At 40.2% G+C, this 23,505-nt stretch overlaps 1 protein-coding gene across 1 annotated transcript; it reads left to right on the top strand.

The window, feature by feature from the left end:
- The first annotated feature begins 597 nt into the window (after nucleotides 1–597).
- On the top strand, nucleotides 598–20,523 carry LOC139443584 (uncharacterized). Its single transcript, XM_071224552.1, has 2 exons — nucleotides 598–1,444; nucleotides 20,279–20,523. The coding sequence occupies exons 1-2, from the start codon at nucleotides 598–600 to the stop codon at nucleotides 20,521–20,523; spliced, it is 1,092 nt and encodes a 363-aa protein (XP_071080653.1).
- Nucleotides 20,524–23,505: the final 2,982 nt, after the last annotated feature.

Genomic DNA, 23,505 nt, shown 5'->3' with positions numbered 1-23,505 from the left:
CGTTCTTTCCATGTCGATTGCACGAAAGAGATGGGAGGGTCTGAGAGATTGTACATATCATAAAAGAATTATTGATTTTTGATGTTCCATTATAGTTGATAACAATCCGCGAAGTGAGTGATGAGAGATAATTTCAACTATCAAGCGAACCAACAGGCTTTTGCAATAATGAAGAAACGTCATACAAAACGTCGATATCGAATACCGTTTGCCTCTAATCGCTCTTCCGTCGCGGTTCACAAGGGGAGGTTACTGTGGACGCCTTTGTGACGACCCGCTAATGATAATATTGATGTTTTTGAATGAATATTTCACGCAATTGTTCCGATAGGATCCACACGTATGTTTCAAGGTTGTGCTGATTACATCATGAATGTTGATATTCATGCTTGACTTGGGCGGTTTAATTTCCATTAACAGCCCTTATGAAGGATTTTATACTGGATGATCGATTTCAGCACAAATGGTATCTAAGACCAGGTCTACCGGAGATCAATCAAGGCTTATTCCAGATTTTATTTTTATGAACACGTGCTCATTGTCTTCTAATTATGGTAAGAATGAGGATATTCGGCCCTGTTTGTTTATTGTAAAGTTATGGTGATGATGGAGCTTGTGGTGGGGATGGTGGAGGTTGTCGTGGCGGTGGTTGTGATGGAGCTTGTGGTGGGGATGGTGGAGGTTGTCGTGGCGGTGGTTGTGGTGGAGGTTGTGGTGGGGATGGTGGAGGTTGTCGTGGCGGTGGTTGTGGTGGAGCTTGTGGTGGGGATGGTGGAGCTTGTGGTGGGGATGGTGGAGGTTGTCGTGGCGGTGGTTGTGGTGGAGGTTGTCGTGGCGGTGGTTGTGGTGGAGGTTGTGGTGGGGATGGTGGAGGTTGTCGTGGCGGTGGTTGTGGTGGAGCTTGTGGTGGGGATGGTGGAGGTTGTCGTGGCGGTGGTTGTGGTGGAGGTTGTGGTGGGGATGGTGGAGGTTGTCGTGGGGATGGTGGAGCTTGTGGTGGGGATGGTGGAGGTTGTCGTGGCGGTGGTTGTGGTGGAGGTTGTCGTGGCGGTGGTTGTGGTGGAGGTTGTGGTGGGGATGGTGGAGGTTGTCGTGGCGGTGGTTGTGGTGGAGCTTGTGGTGGGGATGGTGGAGGTTGTCGTGGCGGTGGTTGTGGTGGAGCTTGTGGTGGGGATGGTGGAGGTTGTCGTGGCGGTGGTTGTGGTGGAGGTTGTGGTGGGGATGGTGGAAATTGTCGTGGGGATGGTGGAGCTTGTGGTGGGGATGGTGGAGGTTGTCGTGGCGGTGGTTGTGGTGGAGGTTGTCGTGGCGGTGGTTGTGGTGGAGGTTGTGGTGGGGATGGTGGAGGTTGTCGTGGCGGTGGTTGTGGTGGAGCTTGTGGTGGGGATGGTGGAGGTTGTCGTGGCGGTGGTTGTGGTGGAGGTTGTGGTGTTTTGTTTTGTTTGTTTGTTCTTTAACGCCGCACCCAGCAATATTCCAGCTGTATTACGACCGTCTGTAAATAATCGAGTCCGGACCAGGCGACCCAGTGATTGGCATCATAAGCACTGATCCACGCAACTGGGACACGTTGACATGCGTCAACCACGTCAGCGAGCCTGACCACCCGATCCCGCTAATCACCTCTTACGAGAAGCATTGTCGCCTTTTATGACAAGCATGGTAGTGGTAGTGGTAGTGGTAGAAGCAGTAGTAATAGTAGCTGTAGTAGTAGTAGTAGTAGTAGTAGTAGTAGTAGTGATAGTAGTAGTAGTAGTAGTAGTAGTAGTAGTAGTAGTAGTAGTAGTAGTAGTAGTAGTAGTAGCTGTAGAAGTAGTAGAAGTGGTAGCTGTAGTAATAGTGGCTGTAGTAGTAGAAGTGGTAGTAGTAGTAGCAGTAGCAGTAGCAGCAGCAGCAGACTGGGTCCCCCACAACCTGACATGAGGATCGGACAGACAAAGTGGCTTGTGTGTCACAACTACCTGCCGTGCTGCCCTTGTTGTGTGACTGTCTCGAACACCAGTCACTTACACACTCTTCATTCATAGTATCGTAGGCTACATACACGGATTAGAACTATTAACTGACTTAAGATATGATACCTCAACTTTGCAGGTGACGGTGAAGATTTCTAACCGCTCATACTTGTGATAAGAATTGGCTGAAAGGGAGATTGGTTTGCTTACTAGGATTGTGTGTCACGTGTACCACGATAACGTTGGTCGTGCTATCTACCACTGGTTTGTGTGTTGGTCGTGCTATTAACCACTGGTTTATGTGTTGGTTGTGCTATCAACTACTGGGTTCTGTTGTCCAAATTCGAATACTTGCTGGTCGACCCGTGAAGATCCGGGGTAGAAAAGGTATTCAGCAAACCCCACGATTCCCGTCAAAGGCGATCATACTTGTCGTAAGAGGCGACTAACGGGGTCGGGTGGTCAAGCTCGCTGACTTTGTTGATGCATGTCATCGTATCCCAATTGCGTGGATCCTCATGATGTCAATCTCTTGGTTGTCTGGTCCAGACTTGATTATTTACAGACCGCCGTCATATAGCTCGAATATTGCTAAACAACAAACAAACTTCCTGGTCGCCGTGATACAGAGTTTACATGCATGCTTGTAGTTGCTTTACTCATATTTTCAATTCTCAAGAAATAACTTGAAAATACAGTAATTAGTAAACTCGGATATATGCCCATTATAAACCACAGACACCAGACCCTACACAACCCCCCTCCCATGTAATAATGATATCACGCCCTTTGACACCCAATCCGATGAGAAAATATTCCCCAAATGACTTTCAGCGACTCTGTTCACACTATAAACAATCATCAGTACCGTTTTACCAGACAGAATTGACTTCTTAGGGTATCAAAGAAATATGATCGGATTAAATAGAATACGTCTTTGCGGAGTAACCTCTCATCTAGATTCGATCGAATGAATTTAGTCAACAATCAACCTCCGTGAACTCAGATTCCTCGGCTTTGCCGATTGCCTCATAAATAAAGAAGTATGTCTGTAATCAAACAATTGTCAAATTTCATCGTCTACGTATGTTGTCTCTTGCCAAACAAGCCCAGTAACAAGATTAATCAGAAGAGAAGTGAGTAATTTGGAAAAACTCCATTTCTGATAACACTATGTTCCATTCCCATTCCTCGTCATGTTAATTACTGTATGTGGCCATGTTGTTTGTGAGACGTTATCATTCACACGTCATCATCGACTTATTCAGAACAGATTGCGTCTTTTTCGATAAACTATTTTAGTGGGTTTTGGGGGTGTTTCATATATAAAACAATGTAAGCCGCATATACAACGTAAGCCAGAGCGGAGACAATGATTCGTAGGTAATACGTCATATGTATTTATTTGTTCTCTTGATTGTTTATTCGTTTGATTGATTATTTTTAATTCATTTATTCAATTATTATTCAATCATTAGTCATAATTGTGTATAATCAGCATTTTATTCATTTGTATTTCCCTTTCTATATTCATGAAAATATTTATCTTTCTATCTGTGGCAATGAATTATTCAATTAATGTATTATTCATGTATTATCTATGTATCTATCTTTCAATCTACTTGTCAGTCTATTATTTTTTTGTGTTGAGAGGGGGGGGGGGGGGGGGGGGGGTGTTAAAATTCAAAATATTCAAATTTTTTATGGACCTAAAATTTCTTTGGATGATTTATTCGGCTTAATATTCTCCATAAACTGCATACTTAAAGTGTTTCAACATTGAAATAGCTCAGTAATTGACTATTCATTGATTTTGTATGTAAATGAATTATCATGAGCAAGGACGTGGGGAGTCATCACGTTATACTTTCTAATTTCAGTAATAAAGTGTTCTAGTGACATAAAAACGGAAGACCCACTACAAAAGGTCACCAAATCGTTGTCTAAACACACTTACAAGATCGCTTGTAAAAGGTCATTGTTTTGTTTTTTCGTTGCCCTGACATGCTCAGCTGTCAATCAAAACTAATACCAGTTCCTATTTTGTCATTTTAAATACGATGCCTGCTACGCCTTGCCGATATTGCAGCGAAAAAGTTGACGGAAATTGCCGATTTTCACACTTATATCCAGCAACTCGAAATCGGAATCTCTTTTAACAAAATGTCAATTTCAGCTGATGAAAGCCCATATATTCGTTATTTTCTCGCACATCCGTTCAATTTGACCGCGCGTGCCAAAGTTAACGGACTGATTGCCATCGCCCATCCAACCCCGTTCTTCTGGATCAACGGAATTATGAGAGCAGCCATTTTGAACTTTCTGACAGGCATGATAAGAGTGTGAGGCAGTATCAAAACTGTCCACTTACAAACAGAATATATATCGCTGTTGCCAAAACACCCACGTATTCAAGATAATAATAATATGACGGGATTATAAATGCTTTTAGAAAAATAAGATTGAGACAGAAAATGTAAAAAATAGGATTTCGCACCGTCTTGACGCTGACACGTTCCCCGTGTTCTCCGGAATCGCTAGAAACCGTCAAAGGGAGATGCACCTCTGATTAAAACGTTAAATTCCTGTTTCAGACTTGATGCTAAAATCTCAATCTTGCCCTGATAAATATAATTGAGTTGATAAGGACATCGAATTATTTTTATCGAGTCTTATTGAAGGCGCCACGGATATAGATTTTTGAGAAGGAACGCTATCGAACTCATTTGCATAGTTAATAACTGATTGCGGCCCTCGACTCTCGAGATGAGTACTTTGTGACTGCCTGGGCTACGAATGCCCCGATAAGTATCATGTTTTGATGAGGTAATTTACATATCAATCTGGACCCTGCCTGCAATACTTGTAGCAAAACAGGCCATTCGTCTTTGAGCAGCCCTGTGATAATTATACACGACTCTAGCCGGACATGGCCTGTTCAAGTCTATGGTGTCTAGGGTCGATTGATGTTGCGTGCTAGTTCCACTACCGTCGACGCCATTTTGGCTAGCAAAGCGAGAAAGCCCTGTGTTCGTCACATTACGTTATGGGCTATTGGCGCAATTAAAACCCCAAGGATGGCGCAACTATCAGTTTACACCTGGGTTCGTTAACTCGGTTTATGTCAAAGTTGACACGATAAGGGGAGGGGGAGGGGGAGGGGGAGGGTTGGGGGAGGTAGGAGGTAGGGAGGGGGTACCCCTTGGTTCCCTTACATCAGGAGACGACTACCGTTATGACTTACAACTAGAGTCAGATATAACCTTTCACTCATTTTTTGCTAGGGTTTTAAAAAAGGATGATTGCACAGCTTAATTAGCAAATATGGAGAATGCATCTGAAGACATGGAATTGTCGAAATTAATTTAAAAAACCCCAACCGAAAAATGGTTGGATGTTAATGTTGTCAATGCGTTGTATTCACCATCACATACATCTGGGAGCATATTTGATATTGTTTCTCTATTGATTGAGACATCGGATAGAGTTTGATTTGGCGTGAATCCGAGTAATGCCATCGTCTTATATATTAGATGTGTATATAGACTTAAAGGTCATACTCATTAGTGTTATTTGTGAAGAAAAGAAACTTTCTTACTTTGACAGTATAGCCTTGAAAATGTCAACATAGTATCTGTAACCGAACAACCACACGGCGTGCTTGTGGAAACCTAGATACGTGCTCTAAGTTTGATACAACTGCCTCATAGAAATAACTATCATATATACGTCCATGTTCTTTATGTAAAGGTCATACGACTGGTAGTCTGACACGATAACACAACACCTTTCAACCCCATGTAACCAGACATTTCCCTTTCCGAACAAATACAATAAAAAACACAATTCTTCATAAAATTCTTTGATCCGCCAGTCCGGGCACCCGTCAATATGGACAGGATTCCGGAGATAGGTACACATATACACGTTTCCGGATATGTATAGTCTCTATCAGAATTCTCGTTAGTTTGGAAAGTGGGCCGTATTTATTTGACAGCTTTAGGCATACATTTAAAATGTTGATACCTCGTGCATGACAATAAGGCTTAATGATGGCTATATTATGCGGTACCTCAGTGTTACCTGCGCTACACAAACAGCGCCAGGTGAAGATCTGGCAAAACCAATAACAGGGCTCCCACTTGTCTAATAAACCTACAGCACTGATCCAGGCGCTTGTCATAGTGCTGCTGCTACTTGTCCATTTCTGTTGTCTTGCTTGGGTTTATGAAGTGGGTGGAAACTGTAGAGATTAATTTAAATATCTACAATTCATTTTTATTATGCCTTACAGACAGAATCATAACACGTACATCATTGATCGTTGTTATCAGTAAATGGAAGTGCTCAGTATTTAAACAATTAAAAAACATATTCATGATATTTTTTATATGCAGCATCTAGTATGTATGCCATGGAGTCATGGGGCTTAGTGAAGCCTCCATGTTTCTCGGAGGTTCGAATGGCACCTACGTATATATGGCTAAGGTTTATCCAGCTCCAACAATAAAAGTATTGGTGATTTATGAAGTAATTCTTAAAAATGATATGTCGGTCCTTGTTTCTTTGTGAAAGATGTCAGATTGGTCAGGTTACAAGTAACACACCTTTGCAACTGGATAATTCAAATGGTGGTGGTATCTTTCTTTCAAAGCAAATACCACTGAATTACTATATTTCCCAATTAGAGTCGAACATAGTACTTAGCGATCTGGGCTGTGTGTGTCTCCAGCATATGGGGATCATACTATTACACCCGTAATTCAACGTAAACGACAAAAAGATCCCTTAATCCCGCCCTCATGCCGGCTGATGAGCATGGGGAGAAAATGAGCTGTGCAATAGCTGCAAAATCTGTCAAGACTTTCGGTGAAAGGTAAGGCTTAAAAAATATGATATCTCGTGCTGACAGGTATAGACGAAGTAAATTACCTCCGCCGATGCGAAGTAACACCGCGACATAGAGCTAAGCCTTTGGAGCCGCACTGAGAGTAAGAGATCTTGTAACGATGAGGTAGGTATTCTCAATTAAATCACGGAATGTGTTTTTAGACGCATTGGTTAATCCCCTGCACGTGCAAAAGCGTCAGAAAGTCGGATTGCGGACGCGAAGAAGATAGCACTTCCTCATTGGAGATGCGCCGAAGCACGACCGCGCATCTCTTTCGAACTTCATCCGCGCGAAGCAGAACGGAACTCTTTTTAATTGCACGAAGCTCGCTATGAATTAATGACTTTTGAAAATTACAAAAAGATTCGGATTCGGTCTGTTCCCTTCCTGATAAACCTGCAGCTTGAATCGGACAGGGATTTTCTCATTTGGTGATGCATTGCCTGGCAAAAATGCGAGAAGAAATCGCCGTCGAGTAATCCATCATTCGAAATTGAAGAGAGGTCCAAACCAGAAATTGTCTCCCGAGTGAAAAAGATTTCCCGGCGATAGAACCTGCCCCGGAATATTGAAATAAGATTTTCGCCGATTTCTGAGACGACTCTACCGCCATTAATGTTTCTTTTCGTTTTAGTTTTCCTGTAAATGTTCCCTACCAAAATAGTGATTTTTGACGTGATTGAGTAGGCATTACGAAAATGGGAAATGTAGAAAAAACGGACCACGGAAGACGGTGTCAATCGTGTTGGTCGGACGAGAGGCCTTAAGAGAATAGTGTTAAGTTAGGACCACCATTTTCACACTGGCATCGACTAGACACTTCAACCATTCAATCAGCAAACCTTCTTCGTATCTGGGTGAAAAGAAGTTCAAGATCGGACAAATGGTTGTCTACCATATTCTGCCTGAAATAAAAACATAACCAATTATCGCTCAACTGGTAATCATTCAGGGTTGCTTGATCGTGAGAATGTTAATTCAATTTCTCGATTTTTCTGTTTTATGTGATTTGATTTTGTCCTTCTCGACCCAATCATGCGATGTGAATAGGTCACTTGAGCGAGTAAATGAATAAAGATTTTTAGATTTATATCAATTTATAAAAATTCTTTCGAAAAAAACTGTTTCATAGCTGTATTCATTACGCGCTTGCTGAGATTTGTTGTTCGTTTTTTTTTTTCGGATAATCTCGACAATGCAAATTCACATCGAAATCTGATATCAACAAACCTTTACTCATACAAACACTTGAAGAGGTAAATAATACCAATGTCCAGTTAGATTGAGGGGATTATTGAAATTATTTCCTCTTCAAGTCTAATATTTGGTGTATCAATGTGTAAATGTATATATCTGAGATGTCTCTTACATATCAAGGCCTTAATTTGTAAATGATTTATTGCCCTGTTAGCGGGAATCCCAGCAGAGCGAGACATCTCTCAACTCGTTGATAACTGTCATATTTATTTCATTCAAGAAAGTTATCATCCTGCAATGAACATCATAATAAATAACAGCCTGTTTTTGTTGTACATTGCACCAATGTCTTTTTCACACGTGTTTTACACATTGCTGATCGGCCGTGCCGTCCACATATGTGTGAGATGACTGCTTAATAATATAGTTATATCATTGTGAGAAGGCGGGCTTGTTTCTGAATCTTTATGTGTACGTTTCATGCCAATTTCATGTCGCAAACTAGGCGAAATTAATAACAGCGTAATTAATATAAATATGTTGACAGCTGATTCTGGGTAATGATTACCCATTACCTTTGGTACGAACGATTACGCTCTTTTCTCCATCCTTCTTTCATTTTTTGTATCTCCAATTCATAATGGTGTTCTTGCCCTCTGTTTATACTTGTGGTATGTTAACGTGTTTTATCACTGTGGTATGTCCATCTCTCTGCTGACCGGGGCGGTCGGGTAGCCTAGTGGTTAAAGAGTTCGCACGCCACGCCGAAGACCCGGGTTTGATTCCCGATATGGGTACAATGTGTGAAGCCCATCTCAGTTGTCCCCCGCCGTGATATTGCTGGAATATTGCTGAAAGCGGCGTAAAACCATACTCACTCACTCACTCACTCTGCTGACCACCCCAATCACACGGTCAATTGTAGACTCTAGGCTGCAACACTTGGGAAGCAAAACAATTATTTCAATATTTCTTTCGTTGAATAGTTACTAGGGAATATTATCACACACACACACACACACACACACACACACACACACACACACACACACACACACACACACACACACACACACCACCCCCCACCACACACATACACAAACACCCACACCCACACCCACCTCCAAAAAAATTAAACCTCCTTCAAGGGACGGAAGTTCATACATTTTACATTTATGGATACCAGATGTGAACATTGTTATCAGTTCTGCTTCCTCTGTTGTTAGTGTGAAATGTATACCAAGGCTGATTTCTGGCACAGAGAAAAGCCTCTCGATTCGATTAGATCTAATGAGAAGAATTTCGATGGTGCCACCAATTCCTGTATATACAGAAACCACTGGAGATGCCAAAAAGTCAATACCTTTTGACAGGGTGCGAGAAATGTACATTTGTTTCGCGAAAAAAAACAGCCACTCATTCTTCCTTAATCGACTAAAACACGTTAGACTAACAACTACCTTAGCGAATAAACTTCATCAATGAAATAGGGCTCGAAAAAAACCAGACTAGTTTCATCGACTTTAGGTCATGGAGTTTGGGTTTCCCCACGAAGGGCCGCGTGTGAGTGAATCTGCTCCGCGATTAAGGGGATGACAAATACTTCGTGGAAAGACGAATGTTTGGCTTAGTTTGGAAACAGTCATAGGGGAAATAGCATGTTGTCCGGCTTAATCGACATAGTGTGAAAGGGTTGATAGGAAAACATCTTTATTTGGACATTTTTTTTCTTCTTGCGGTGTGGTTTTCTCGCCGGAAAAATTACTGGGACCAACACAAATTAGTTATTTTTTCTCCAAATAAATGTAATTGAAATTGTAAAGAAGAATATGAAACATAAAATTATATACCTTGGTTTATTTATTTGCCAGTATAAAAATCATAATGGGAAAGTAACTTTGAATATGATAATCTATCGATTTACAATTAAATAACGCAATGCGTAGTTATGACAAATGCATTGCCTGTTGTACGGATATAGTCCTGGTTGACTACAAATATTTAGTTATTGAAATATTGAATTAAATTGAGGATAAATGATTAAGATTGTAAATGAATTATTAAAATTGTACTTTGTAACTGATATATTAATGATGATACTTTACAATGATCTTACAATAATATTTTCTTCTGAAAGCGTAACAATGATCCGCTTGTGGATCTTTCTTTTCAGCTTTGTGATCAATTCCACAATTTATGTTTACCCGGTTTAAACATGGCGTCTACTCAGCTTGTCATAATATCGTGTAATGGGCAATAGTTTACTTCCCTTTGCGGAGATTTGATATTTTGAAATATCATGGTATGGCCTGGAGGTCATAGTTTATGTTTATAGTCTGAGCACCAATCATCAATCACGGCCGTGAATGAGGAGAAAGGAAAACGCTATCTGCAAAACATATACTGAGTCGACAACGCGACCATTATGACATGATTGATTAAACAGCAAAGCAACACAAATGTTACTTTCTAAATATCGTGTTAAATGTTATTGTCTAACAGTAGGGGGGCATTAGTCATGTCATAATTTGGTCCGTAGCGCGGACGCCGAACAAGCATCACGACATCGCTCGGTGATGAGTTCGACCTTGATGGAACCCTGTCCAGCGTTAACGTCATATGCCAGGAAACAAGTATAACGAAGAAACAGCGGTGCGAAGGAAGGAGCCAACCTCACATCAAGTACATCATGTAATATACATCGAACATGACCACGGAGAGTCGTTAATCTGGACGGACAATGATGCACCATTTTTCTTTTAACATGAACAACATTTTAGTGAATACAAGACAAGGACCTCATCACTGATGCGGATGTGTTTATTATGGTTTGAAGTTCATTTCTAGCGACCTTCATACGTTTTCATGATTCTGGAATTAAATACTTGACAACGACTTCTGGTGTATTTTATAGTGCAACTTGTTGTAAAGCAACGTAACTGCATTTCTTCTCTCTGACACGATTTTGTTTTGTGCAACTTTTTGTAAGCTAAGTAAAGTCATTTGTTCTTTGTGGCAGTTTCGTTATACATGTATAGGGTTCAACGTCTTGTAAAGCTAAGGAAAGCCCTTGGTGTTTTTAACTCGCACATTCGTTTCTGTAAAGTCACGTAATGACATTCGCACTTTTAACACATATACTTTTGTGGTTTATTTTATTTTGCAACTTTTGTAAAGCTATTTAATGGTATTTACTCTTTCCAGCATACGTATCTATTTTGTAGAAACACATTGATAAATGTCATCGTTAGAATGTAATCAGTGTTTCGCTATCGACCTTGGAACATGCCCTGGACGTGCCCTTGACGACCCAATTGTGGAAAATGGAACAGTCTGTTAAATCACAACTGTCAACCCGATGCAGAAATACTGATAGAAAAATGCCTCGAAACAACATATTTGCAATTCATAAGAGTGCCGGCATAGGGGCCATGTCCCCACACTCGGCGAGGACAGAAGAGCAGCTGAGACAACTCTTGCCAACTATCTTTATTTAGAACCAGAGTGTGAACCCACGTCCTCTAGGTGTAGCAGACAGACGGTGGTCGCACAGCGGAGGTGCGGATGCAATGACTAGTGACAGGGAACCTTCATTCACTATTAAGTAGTGGGTAAATAAATCGAAGAACTGAGATCAACAATGCAACTTACTTTTGAAGAGCACGGTATCATTTAAGCCTAGACTATTTATTTCAAAGATGATTAAGTACCGTTTCGTCTGCAACTGTTACCCATATCAGCTTGTTTCGCGTCCGTCTCGTACTGATAAAGGTCCGCTGCCAATTTATAAATGACACAAAGCTCAATGGAAGGTATTGATAAATGACGAAAAACCTTAGCAGTCTCTATTGAATTAGGGACTACACATACTTTTGTACGGCCCTAAATGCAGAGGTGAGAGAGTGGTACATCTTGGAACGGGGTGGCTCAAGTTCAGTATTATCATCGCCAAAGAAAATTGATGATGTGTGTGCCTCACCTATGACACAGCTCTCTTACCAGGGCAGCGGTGGTGTAGCCGTCATTGGGCACTTCGTGTAATTACATCAGACAAAGCAGTAGTAACATTTGGATGGTTATTCTATCGACACTGGTGATGATTACATATCTTTGATCGTACCTGTACTTATAAAATGTATGATTTCATACAGTGACATTCACAGAAGGCAGCACATGCTCGTTCGTTTAGCGACCACCCGGTGTCATCACTGTAACAGTCATTTGTGAATGTTGTTGCTTCCATGTTCTTTAAAGGATGTTGCTTTTTATATTTGTTTATTTGTTGTTTAACGACGCAATCAGCAATATTCCAGCTATATGACGACGAAAATAATCGAGTCTGGACCAGACAATCCGGTGATTCACATCATGCGCATCGATCTTCACAATTGGAATACGATGATACGATGATACGATGCATCAACCAAGACGCCCAGCCTGACCAGCCGATCCGTTAATGGACTCTTACGACAAGCATGGGTTTCTGAAGACCTGTTCTCACCCGGAATCTTCACGGGGCTGCTTTTTATGAGTATCTATCATGACGAATCCAGACAGTGACGGTTTATATGTGTATAAAATGTTATAATTTTTATATAAAAATGAATGAGTTCTACACTATCTTATTTGGTATTCATTTTCATTGTCTAAAATATTGAGGAATTAAAAGACAAACTGAAGCAGCCTCGCTCACCCACTCACAGCAGCTAAGCACGACGTATATGTCATTCAATAGACTCCATAATCGGAGTAGGGAGAAAGTAATGTATTTCTTTAAAATACGTTTTTCATCTAGAGAAAATATATTTTTACAAATATGCATGTAATAAAAGTTCATACAATTTCAAGGGTCTGCTCCCCTCAATTTGGGGTCGGTAAGATAATCGGAAACAGTATTATGCTCTTATGGACCTTCCCGTTCGGTAAATATATTTTTTTTAAATGTAATGTTAGTGAACAAAGGTTTTGAAATGTGGCCATAACGTTAACTACTGATGTCCACAGTGTGATATGGGTATATCTGACAGTCTGTCGTTATTTAGGGGAGAACGTGAATGGCAGTTTATGGGTCAAAGGAAGTTGTGAAACTGATAAATCTTCCGATTCTACTCAAACATATATGGTTTATGTTTCACCAGGCAGCGTACAAATTCCACGTGAGGAAAAACTACCTCTTTTATATTTTCTGTTTCATCACATATTGTCACTCATCCTTTTTTTTCATCGAAATTACATATTTTACTTCTTTTTTTTTATTTTGTTCGTTTTATGTTCTAGCGTAATTGGAAGTAGTTAACACGTACAAAAAACTTCATTCTGGGAGCGGATATATATCATAGATATATCATATATCTCCCTACACACGACACGCCTTATTGCCGAATGATGGACGCCGGCGATCTGAGCCAGTACCTGTCTCAGTGTATATACAATGTGTTCCAGGGGTTTCACGCTATCCATGTTAACACCCAAGTATAAACTTTGTATGTAGAGTTAAACTGCCAGAAAGGGGTTAGCGTGAAAATCTATGGAATAAATAATAATAAATAAGTTGTCTGTAAGCTTCCATATCTGTTATGGTATTTATATGTTTCTCTGAAAACGTTATAATACCAACATGCCTTTCTTTGGTTGCCTCGCCTTGTCGGGCGTCTTGTTTTGTCCTTTCCTCGTTATGCCAGGTGTCTTGTTTTGTCCTTTCCTCGTTATGCCAGGTGTCGTGTTTTGTCCTTTCCTCGTTATGCCAGGTGTCGTGTTTTGTCCTTTCCTCGTTATGCCAGGTGTCGTGTTTTGTCCTTTTCTCGTTATGCCAAGTATCGTGTTTTGTCCTTTCCTCGTTATGCTAGGTGTCGTGTTTTGTCCTTTCCTCGTGTTTTCAGGTGTCATAGTTCGTCCTTACAGCGCGTTGTCAGGTGTCGTGTTTTGTCCTTTCCTCGTTATGCCAGGTGTCTTGTTTTGTCCTTTCCTCGTTATGCCAGGTGTCGTGGTTCGTCCTTTCCTCGTGGTGTTAGGTGTCGTGGTTCGTCCTTTCCTCGTGGTGTTAGGTGTCGTGGTTCGTCCTTTCCTCGTGGTGTCGGGTGTATTGGTTTGTCCCTATACTTCGTGTTGTCAGCTGCCGTGTTTTGTCCTTCCTTCGTGGTGTCAGGTGTCGTGGTTTGCCCTTTCTTCGTGTTGTCAGGTGTCGTGTTTTGTCCTTTATTTCTATTGTCAGATGTCGCGTTTTGTCCTTCGCTTGTGCTGGTGGTCACGTGTAATGGTACTTCTTTTCCTCGTGTAGTCATGTCTCGGATTTTGTCCTTTTCATTACAAAAACTACAGATATTCCTTTGTGAATAACACTTCTGAACAACACTAGGTAAGTATTTAAGTACGTCACTTTATAAATAGATAGGAATGACACAAGTTGCCTAAGAACATTTGTGTTACGCACATGTTTTGTCAGAATCGTGATTTTTACAGATGCATTAGATCGACTTCGTTGACAAGAAAAGCACGTTTTACTTCAGAACAACTCAGTTTACGTGTCCTGTACTAGGAATAGAGCACGACTCATTTCATTGTCCGTGAAGGGCAAGCTGTATCTTGTAGACAGGAAGAACTGTGGCACATGTTTGAAGAACAGAAAGAAATTATTGGTTTCGTGTTCAATTTCTCGTCTATACGACAGCGGCGTGTGGTACATTGAGTGGTTTCAAGACGATTACTGTGAACATTAACACGATTAGACACCAACATTCTCCTTTATAGCTGTACCCAGTATGTTCACACACCCGGGAGCTTATATCTAAGTTTATCTGTAATGTTGATACGGTATAATGTACCACACTAGGATCAGCATGAAACTTCAGGATATTGAAACATTTCAAGACACTTCATTCGTGATTCGTTAGACGATGTCCCACAGACAGTATCCAGTCCACCTGAGGAGATGTTTTGCCATTTCTTTACGTCAAAATGATAATTAAAAACGTTCACGATGAGATACATATGAAAATACTTATCTCACAATGCAATTTATACAGTGATTTTACATTTTACGATAGTTTTTGACATTTGGAGCAAAGCATGGCCCTTGACTCAAGACACATACATCGTCCACAATACGACACATCTACCACTCTAGTGTACGATACATTTTTTGGGAATTTCGATATTATAATTGTTCATGATCCGACACTTGGTTCACTATACGATACTTGGTTTACGATACTACATGTGGTTCACGATACGATATATTGTTGAATATACGACATTTGGTTCACACGACGATATATTGTTGAATATACGACATTTGGTTCACGATACTAAACGTGGTTCATGATACGATATATTGTTGAATATACGACATTTGGTTCACACGACGATATATTGTTGAATATACGAAATTTGGTTCACGATACAACACGTGGTTTACGACACGATATATTGCTCAATATACGATACTTGGTTCACGATACTACACGTGGTTCACGATACGATATATTGGTGAATATACGACATTTGGTTCACTACACAACACGTGGTTCACGATACGATATATTATTGTTTGAATAAACGACATTTTTTTGGTTCACTATACAACACGTGGTTTACGACACGATATATTGTTCAATATACGATACTTGGTTCACGATGCTAGATGTGGTTCACGATACGATATATTGTTCAATATACGATACTTTGTTCACTATACAACACGCAGTTCATGATACGATATATTGTTCAATATACGATACTTGGTTAACTATACTAGATGTGGTTCACGATACGATAAATTGTTCAATATACGATACTTGGTTCACTATACAAAACGTGGTTCATGATACAAAATATTGCTCAATATACGATACTTGGTTCACTCTACTAGATGTGGTTCACGGTATGATATATTGTTCAATATACGATACTTGGTTCACTATACTAGATGTGGTTCACAATACGATATATTGTTCAATATACGAAACTTGGTTCACTATTCGACACTTTGTTCCGGAGATGGTACTCAGTCCCTGGCACAATCTACTGTTCATGATATCACACTTGGCTGACGACGATATCACACTTTTGGTTCACAATATCACAGTTGGTTCGTGACATCACACTTGGTTCACGATATCACATTTGGTTCACGATGGTTCACGATATCACACTTGGTTCACGATATCACACTTGGTTCACGATATCATACTTTGTTCACGATATCACACTTGGTTCACGATATCACGCTTGGTTCACGATATCACACTTGGTTAATGATATCACACTTGATTCACAATATCACTCTTGGTTCACGACATCAGAATTGGTTCACGATATCACGCTTGGCTCACGATATAACAGTTGGTTCACGATATCACACTTTTAGTTCACGATATCACACTTTGTTCACGATATCACACTTTGTTCACGATATCACACTTTTAGTTCACGATATCACACTTGGTTCACGATATCACACTTTTGGTTCACGATACGATATATTGTTCAATATACATCACGATTCACGATACAACATATTTTACAGTATACAATACTTGGTTCGCGAAACGATATATTGTTCACTGTAAGATACATGGTTCACGAGACGATATGTTCTATGACATTTTGTTGAGGATACACATTTCGTGTAACACTTTGCTCATGAATATTAACATAACATACCACAATACGAAAAATATATATATCATACACAACTTCGCGGAGAAACTCAATTCTTTCATCTTTAAACATAAAGGAAAACAACATTAACTCATTAGTTAGATATTTCAAGAAATGAATAAATACTAGAATACGCCAAGACTAGATTAGACTGAACACGTGACTAATGTTGACAACTACACCTTATTATATGTTATCAATATTCGGCACTTCTATATTGTATCGACAAGATACATGTTGCAGTATCCAGATGCACCAACAAATGTGTCATACTCGCTACATCTGTATTAACAGACTGACGTGGTTCATGTGATGTCACCAAGTACGTGGACTATAGTTTCGGCTGTCGTGGGGGGAGCTGGGATTCAAGCTAATTATACGCTTGAAAGGAACCAGGAGCAGCACATGTTTCGCAGCATTGTCACCCCGACACACCGACAAGAATGCTCCCTGTTAATAATACCAGTGTACACCATGCGCATTTACTGCAAACATTTGGTACTCGAACCAACTTTACCATGGCCCTTGTCCTTTGCCTTAGGACTAAGTGATAGTACTATTTCAGCCGGATGGTTAATAAAAGTTTGATAACTGCTCACGAAATGAGGTTCTACATTCACACCTTGTCAGACAGCCAACGCTCAGTTGTGTTTTAGTCTTGAACGCTGGTTCCTCCATACGGGGTGTAAAGTCAATTCTTGATGAGATGTCTACCAAATTTGGTGACGTTTATGACATGTTGTCGGCCATTCTATGTTTTTGTCACACGGTCGTTTAGAGGTCGTGACGTTTTCGACGTCTAGAAATGTGACGCTATGTTTTGAATACTGCAATAGCTCTATTGGACAGTTGTAACTGTCAAGGAAATTGTCATAGGTTCGTTTTATGTCGGCTGTAAATGAATATAATATGCATTTTGTGTCATATCTGAGAGAAAGGAAATCTATGCGTCAGACTGTGCATTAGACATTTTTTTGTGATTTAGATATAATTTAATTTTGAAACTGTGTTTAGTTTATGCTATATGTACCTGGTATACTACGACAGTTATGTATATTTCATATTATTATATTAAATAATGTAACGGGACACATTTAATTTACCTTCATGCAATCATGATCAAATATCAACATGTAGCACTGTCCACGTCAAGCTTCTGTTGTGACTTAACGTTTCTGCAACCTCCAGGCAAAATGTAACTTTAAAAAGAAAAGAAAAAATCCTATTATTCCCAGAGCCAGACATTCTAAATACAGACACTTTCTCATGCTAGGAACTGACGACTTTTGACGTTGCTTATAGTGATTACCTTAAATACGTGAACATCAAAACGCCCTTTTCGCCTTCTTTTGACCCGATATCGAGAAAATCCGTACAAGTCCCATATATCTACACCCTAAATAAGAGAGCTCAGTAAGTGAAATTTAGTGTCAGGATAGATAAAAGAGTCTGGATGTTGCGAAACGTGACACTTTGGACAGTGAAGTCGCCTAAATGACAAGGTAATTTGATTGAGTTCCCAGCTAGAAGCCCGTGTGGACTATTCAACTAGCTTGGTAGTAATTGATTACAGAGAATAGGTTCTGGGCAGGGACTGGAGATTAAGTAAAGGTGAAGAGGTGTCTTAAATTAACTTTTATTAGAATAACTAGATTTTTGTGTGCCGAAATCCATTTGAAAAAAGTCTTCACCTTTATAGCTTCTGCCGGACACGTCAATATGCGGTTTTCTTCTGTCTAGTAATGCTTGCTTGTTAGGTGTGTTCTGATATTTTTTACCAAAGAAAATATATTTTTTTAATTCTGTTATTTGTTCCAGGGTGTTTGTTTTGTAATCGAACTTGGCAAAAATAGATGAAGCCATGTTTGAAAGTGCAATATGCCGGCATACGTCTTATTATTTTTTCAGGTTTATATCATTTTAGGTACTATACGCCAATACATTCATAGCCAGCAATTCTTTAATATTTCAACTAGGTACAGTGAAACCTCGTTAATGCGGACATTCATTTCTTTCTGGCAATGATTGCGGGATTGATTCATTAGCGTTCTGAATATCGAAAAATAAAGTGTTATGAAACTACAAACATGTCCCCGGTAAATCGTTTAGTACAGGTCTGGTATTGCCGGATGGAAATAAATACGGCCAATGTAGAATGAGGGTCCTTTTTATCCACTTGAAATATCAAATATTGAAGTTACGGGCAAATCGAAAACATCAGTATGACATTATCCGACACGTTTCAAGATTGATCCTACTTCATGGGGAAATACAACAATGAGCAGGTCCGTATCTCACGGGGAAGAACAGCTCAGGTACAAAACGTTCCCATGTTCGTATTTCACAATATCTTTTAGAAAACATCTCAAAAAAACTTGTCGACATACATTTTGTGTTCTTTTAAGTCCAGATCACTTTCTAACACATCTGATGACCTGCATAACATTTTCTACAAATAAGATTAAAAATTAAATTATGCAGATCCATGGATCTAAAAGGTCCCTTTCTCTGCTTCGTATTATTTAGGTGCGCTGGTCAAGAAAAGAACCTATATACAATGTCAATATAAATCATTATCATATGGACCGTTGATATGTCCAAAACGAATCTTCAGTCATATTCCCTTTGTACATGTATACAGTCCACCTGTCGAGATTTCGCTCTTGACTGTTCACTGTCAATATCTGGGCAACAGTGCCAGTTTCAATACATTTGTCAAACTAGCAGAAATATCACACACAGAGCATTTCCTGGACACCTAAAGCTGGGATGAACCTGATTGTAGCGAACAAAGGGGAGGGTGACTTTGGGCTTGATTGAGTGAATGTTTCGCACATAGAAACGGGGTCCGTGTGCAGACTCGGTATGGTGCTCTTCATCTGTTGGAGACGGCGAATCAGTTGCGGTGTGAGTTTCAAGTTTTAGTCGCACATTTTGTCACGTTTCATGCATTTCAGATGGGTTTTTTCTTCAGAACATAATAAGTACGTTCTTCATAACGATGTTTACTAAACACGAACGCAGATATTGTTCATGGTAAACGATTGCAAGGGACAGGGATGTCGCCAAAATAAGCAAAATGTCTACATTATCACACTTTTTTTCTCATTCGTTTTCAAAATCGCTATAGTTGTCCAGTATTCCGCTATGTAAGAACGCCGCAGGTCGGACCAGTCTCCGTACTGTCTCGTCTTACCACAGCGTCAACACTGGCCGATATTTTTTCTATTTAAAACAAAGAAGAAAATCGTGATTATTCCTTTACAAACATTTGAAATTTAACATTGCGATTCCATACGTTAGAAACAAACCTGGGTTTCATTTCCATGTAGTAACTATCACTCTGTAAACTATATATTATCATCATGGCTATATATCATTAGTAGTAGTAGCAGTAGTAGTAGTAGTAGTAGTAGTAGTAGAACTAGTAGTAGTAGTAGTAGTAGTAGTAGTAGAAGTAGTAGTAGTAGTAGTAGTAGTAGTAGTAGTAGTAGTAGTAGTAGTAGTAAATAAATAAATAAAGCAAAGAGGGTTTGGGTGATCATCAGCTCAGGGCCCTTGCCCCCTCTACACGCAGCCCAGACTTGTCCCAGGAAGCGCTGCCTAGTCAAACCCACCCAGAAGTTTTCGGAGAAAGTGAAGAGACTCCCCAACTCGGCAGCCTTCTGCATTATCCAGATTGTACAGAAGGGCAAACCCGGGTACTCTCCAAATGTCAGTCAACAGATTGGGAGGTACCAAAGCAAAGGCACCAAAAACAATGGAGAGTCGGACAACTTAGGACTTGGGATACAAGCGCGACATTTCGAAAGCGAGGTCTGAACATTTGCCATGTTTTTTCCTGAATCTTGCCAATCACATTACTGTCAAAAGGGACAGAAAATTCAATAATATAATTGATTTCATTGGATTTATCAAAGAGGACAAGATGAAGGTTTGTTGGCCTGGATAGGTCTGAGGCTGTATACGGGCCTATTCCAAATATATTTTTCTTCTATTTATCATTTTCCATGACGCCCTCGACATATTCTGGGTCGTACCAGGAGGGACCTCTGTGTCAAAACCACAAGCATGACGAAGACGGCAATAAAATGATCAAGCCACTCCATCATGTCGCTTAAGATACTGTGCCAGAGCTGGACATCTACTGACAATGTGTTGTGCAGTCACTTTATATTCATTCCATAATCTACATTTCATATTTACATTTTAACGCAAAATCCCAAATTGATGGTTTCTAGTGGGAAGTGACTGGTCCTGGGGAGCAAACGGAAAGCCTTCACACCAGCCGCTTTCACCCAAGCGAAGAACGAATCTGCAGGGTTGCTTCTCTTCTCAACACACTGCACACAAACTCATGCATCCGTCTTCAGATAGCCTCTCCTTGAAACCGAGTCTGGGCCGAATTGATATGGCCAATCGCTTGGTTGTCACTCATCTCTGTACCGTCCAGCAGTACAGAACCATCAATAAAATCAACACTGACATTGAGATTATGTCCCACACCTTTGGCTCGATTAAGGAAACTGTGGAATGCCTTGTTTTCACCATGAGTCTTAACATGCTTCACGTCAGAAAAATATATGTCTGCAAAAGTGTACAATACAATTCTATCACGAAGAGCTTCAGCATTAATCAAACCACGCCCTCCCATTATAACTGGCAAATATATGCGATTGAGGGAGGAACGAGGGTACTGGGGTCCATATTGTCTGACATGATTCTTCATGTGGGTTTTTCAATACCATGAATTTCTTCTTCCAATAAAATGATATTGAAATAGTGTGGTATTGTATCCAACATTCAGAAAAAAACGTTTTAGGAACTCTATGCTTAACATTCCCCACGCCAAACCTTCATGTATCAGGTATTGTTTGCGTGTTTACGCGATAACCATTCCATAAAAAAAGTTGTTCATTAACAATAACTCCCAGTGAGTCCGATTTCGTTATATCTCGACAAGGCCGACAGAACAGGTGCTGGATAGCAATGTCTGATACTTTCAAAAATGATGGGACTTGTCAGGGTTTTTTTTTGTTCTGTGCCTGACCTGTACGTATTGCCCCTCAAGCTGATATTTTCGGCTGTAACCGACACCAGGGTAGGCAAATACCACAATTTATTTTCATAACAAACCATACATTTCGGAATCTGCCCAGACTGAGAGGAAACAACGGGAGGTAGTTTTTAAGAGAAATGTTGGGCGAGAAATGATAAACTGCTAAACCTTTTCAGAATCGAAAACATCACCCAGAGGTCCCGTGCGGTGATTCTCTCACTCGATGTACTTCTACAATAGACATACTCGTCTGAAAAAAATAGGATTTTTAAATTAATTTGTCAAATATATAACATGTTAAACAATTTTGATAATGCATTACCTACACAAAAACAGAATACAATAAACTTATAAACGCATATGTGAGCATGTGAAATGACAAGGAAATGAACTTTAATGAACATTTAGGGGCCGCTTTTCATGATAAGAATGAAGTTAATGCCGTTCTCTGGTTCTGTGTAATCCTCGGGCATGTCCCAAAAGCTAGGTACGCGACGTTGTAAAGTTTGCATGGCTTGCCGTAGGCTACGTAAAGGCGGCTAGGCCGTAAACTAGACTAGACCATATCGAAAACTGACAGCAGCATAAATCTACACGGGGAAATATAAATGATGTGTCATGTCTTTACGGCGCACCCTGTCATATAGGTAAGCGACAGATGGCTGTCAAAATCGGGCACATTAAAACCAGGATATCTTCGTAATGAAAGAAGGGAATAATCGCGGCAGGCCGAGTTGGACTCACTGCTGCAAGCCGCAGTACACATGGTGGAAAACGTACATCCGTTGTGTGTTTGTAATTTAAACGTTACACGTGATTACGCCGTTGATGACCTGTCTGTCACCTTGCTGGCCAACCTCCAGCTGGGATCAAGCGTTGATAGCTGCGACAATATGGCGGCATGTAGGAACTGTTTTGATTGGTCCCATGATTGGTTGACAATGTGTGTTCCATGTCGTTGCTTATGCTGCTGCTTCTCTCCCCGCCAATGACTATATTTTCTGATTCAGCAACTTTTTTCAATAATTCCTTACGCATCAGTGGCAATAATGATGTCCGGTGCAATACCCTATTATGATTTAATTTCCGTTTTTTTCCAGAACAATTGACTTGCCTTTGCATGTTTTTGTGACGGGTACGTCCGATGGGGCAGGATATATTCGCAAACATCTAGCATAATCACTATTTGATCATGATTGATAAACTCAAGATATTGTCGGAAACGAAGAACGGGCTCTCCTCTCAGCAGAGTTTTTTGTAGTTATGTAAAGGATTTTGTCGCTTTTATTTATGACTTTATGACTGGGGTGACCTCTTCTACGACGACTACTACGTATGGTCGTCACGGAGATCGATACCCATTTTCAAAAAGAAAATATTGTCATGAAGCAACAATTGCCAGCAACAGTGTTGTTTGAACCATCGAGCATTTATTTATTACGCGTTACGTAACTGATATGCGTGTTCCCTGACATAACGTATCACATACACAGGCACGCTTGTCCTGACTGACCAATGACATGAAAATGAGTCATTCAAACTCCACCAATTAGATCGAAGACACTTCACTGCATGCGCGCGCTCCCTAATGACAAAGGAACACAATAACAAAGACAACCTCAATATTCTGTCTAAGGCAAATTCTAAATATGATCGCAATATACTGTAGACCTAGTATGGACAGCTGAGTTAATGAGTGAGTGAGTGAGAATTTATAGTCACATCGGCAGTATTTCAGCCATATC

Source organism: Haliotis cracherodii, unplaced genomic scaffold (genome assembly GCF_022045235.1).
Source record: "Haliotis cracherodii isolate W230 unplaced genomic scaffold, xgHalCrac1.p SCAF_5, whole genome shotgun sequence".
In the NCBI taxonomy this organism is placed as follows: Eukaryota; Metazoa; Mollusca; class Gastropoda; order Lepetellida; family Haliotidae; genus Haliotis; species Haliotis cracherodii.
Note: the sequence above shows the minus strand (reverse complement) of the source record. Positions and strands in the feature narration are given on the sequence as shown.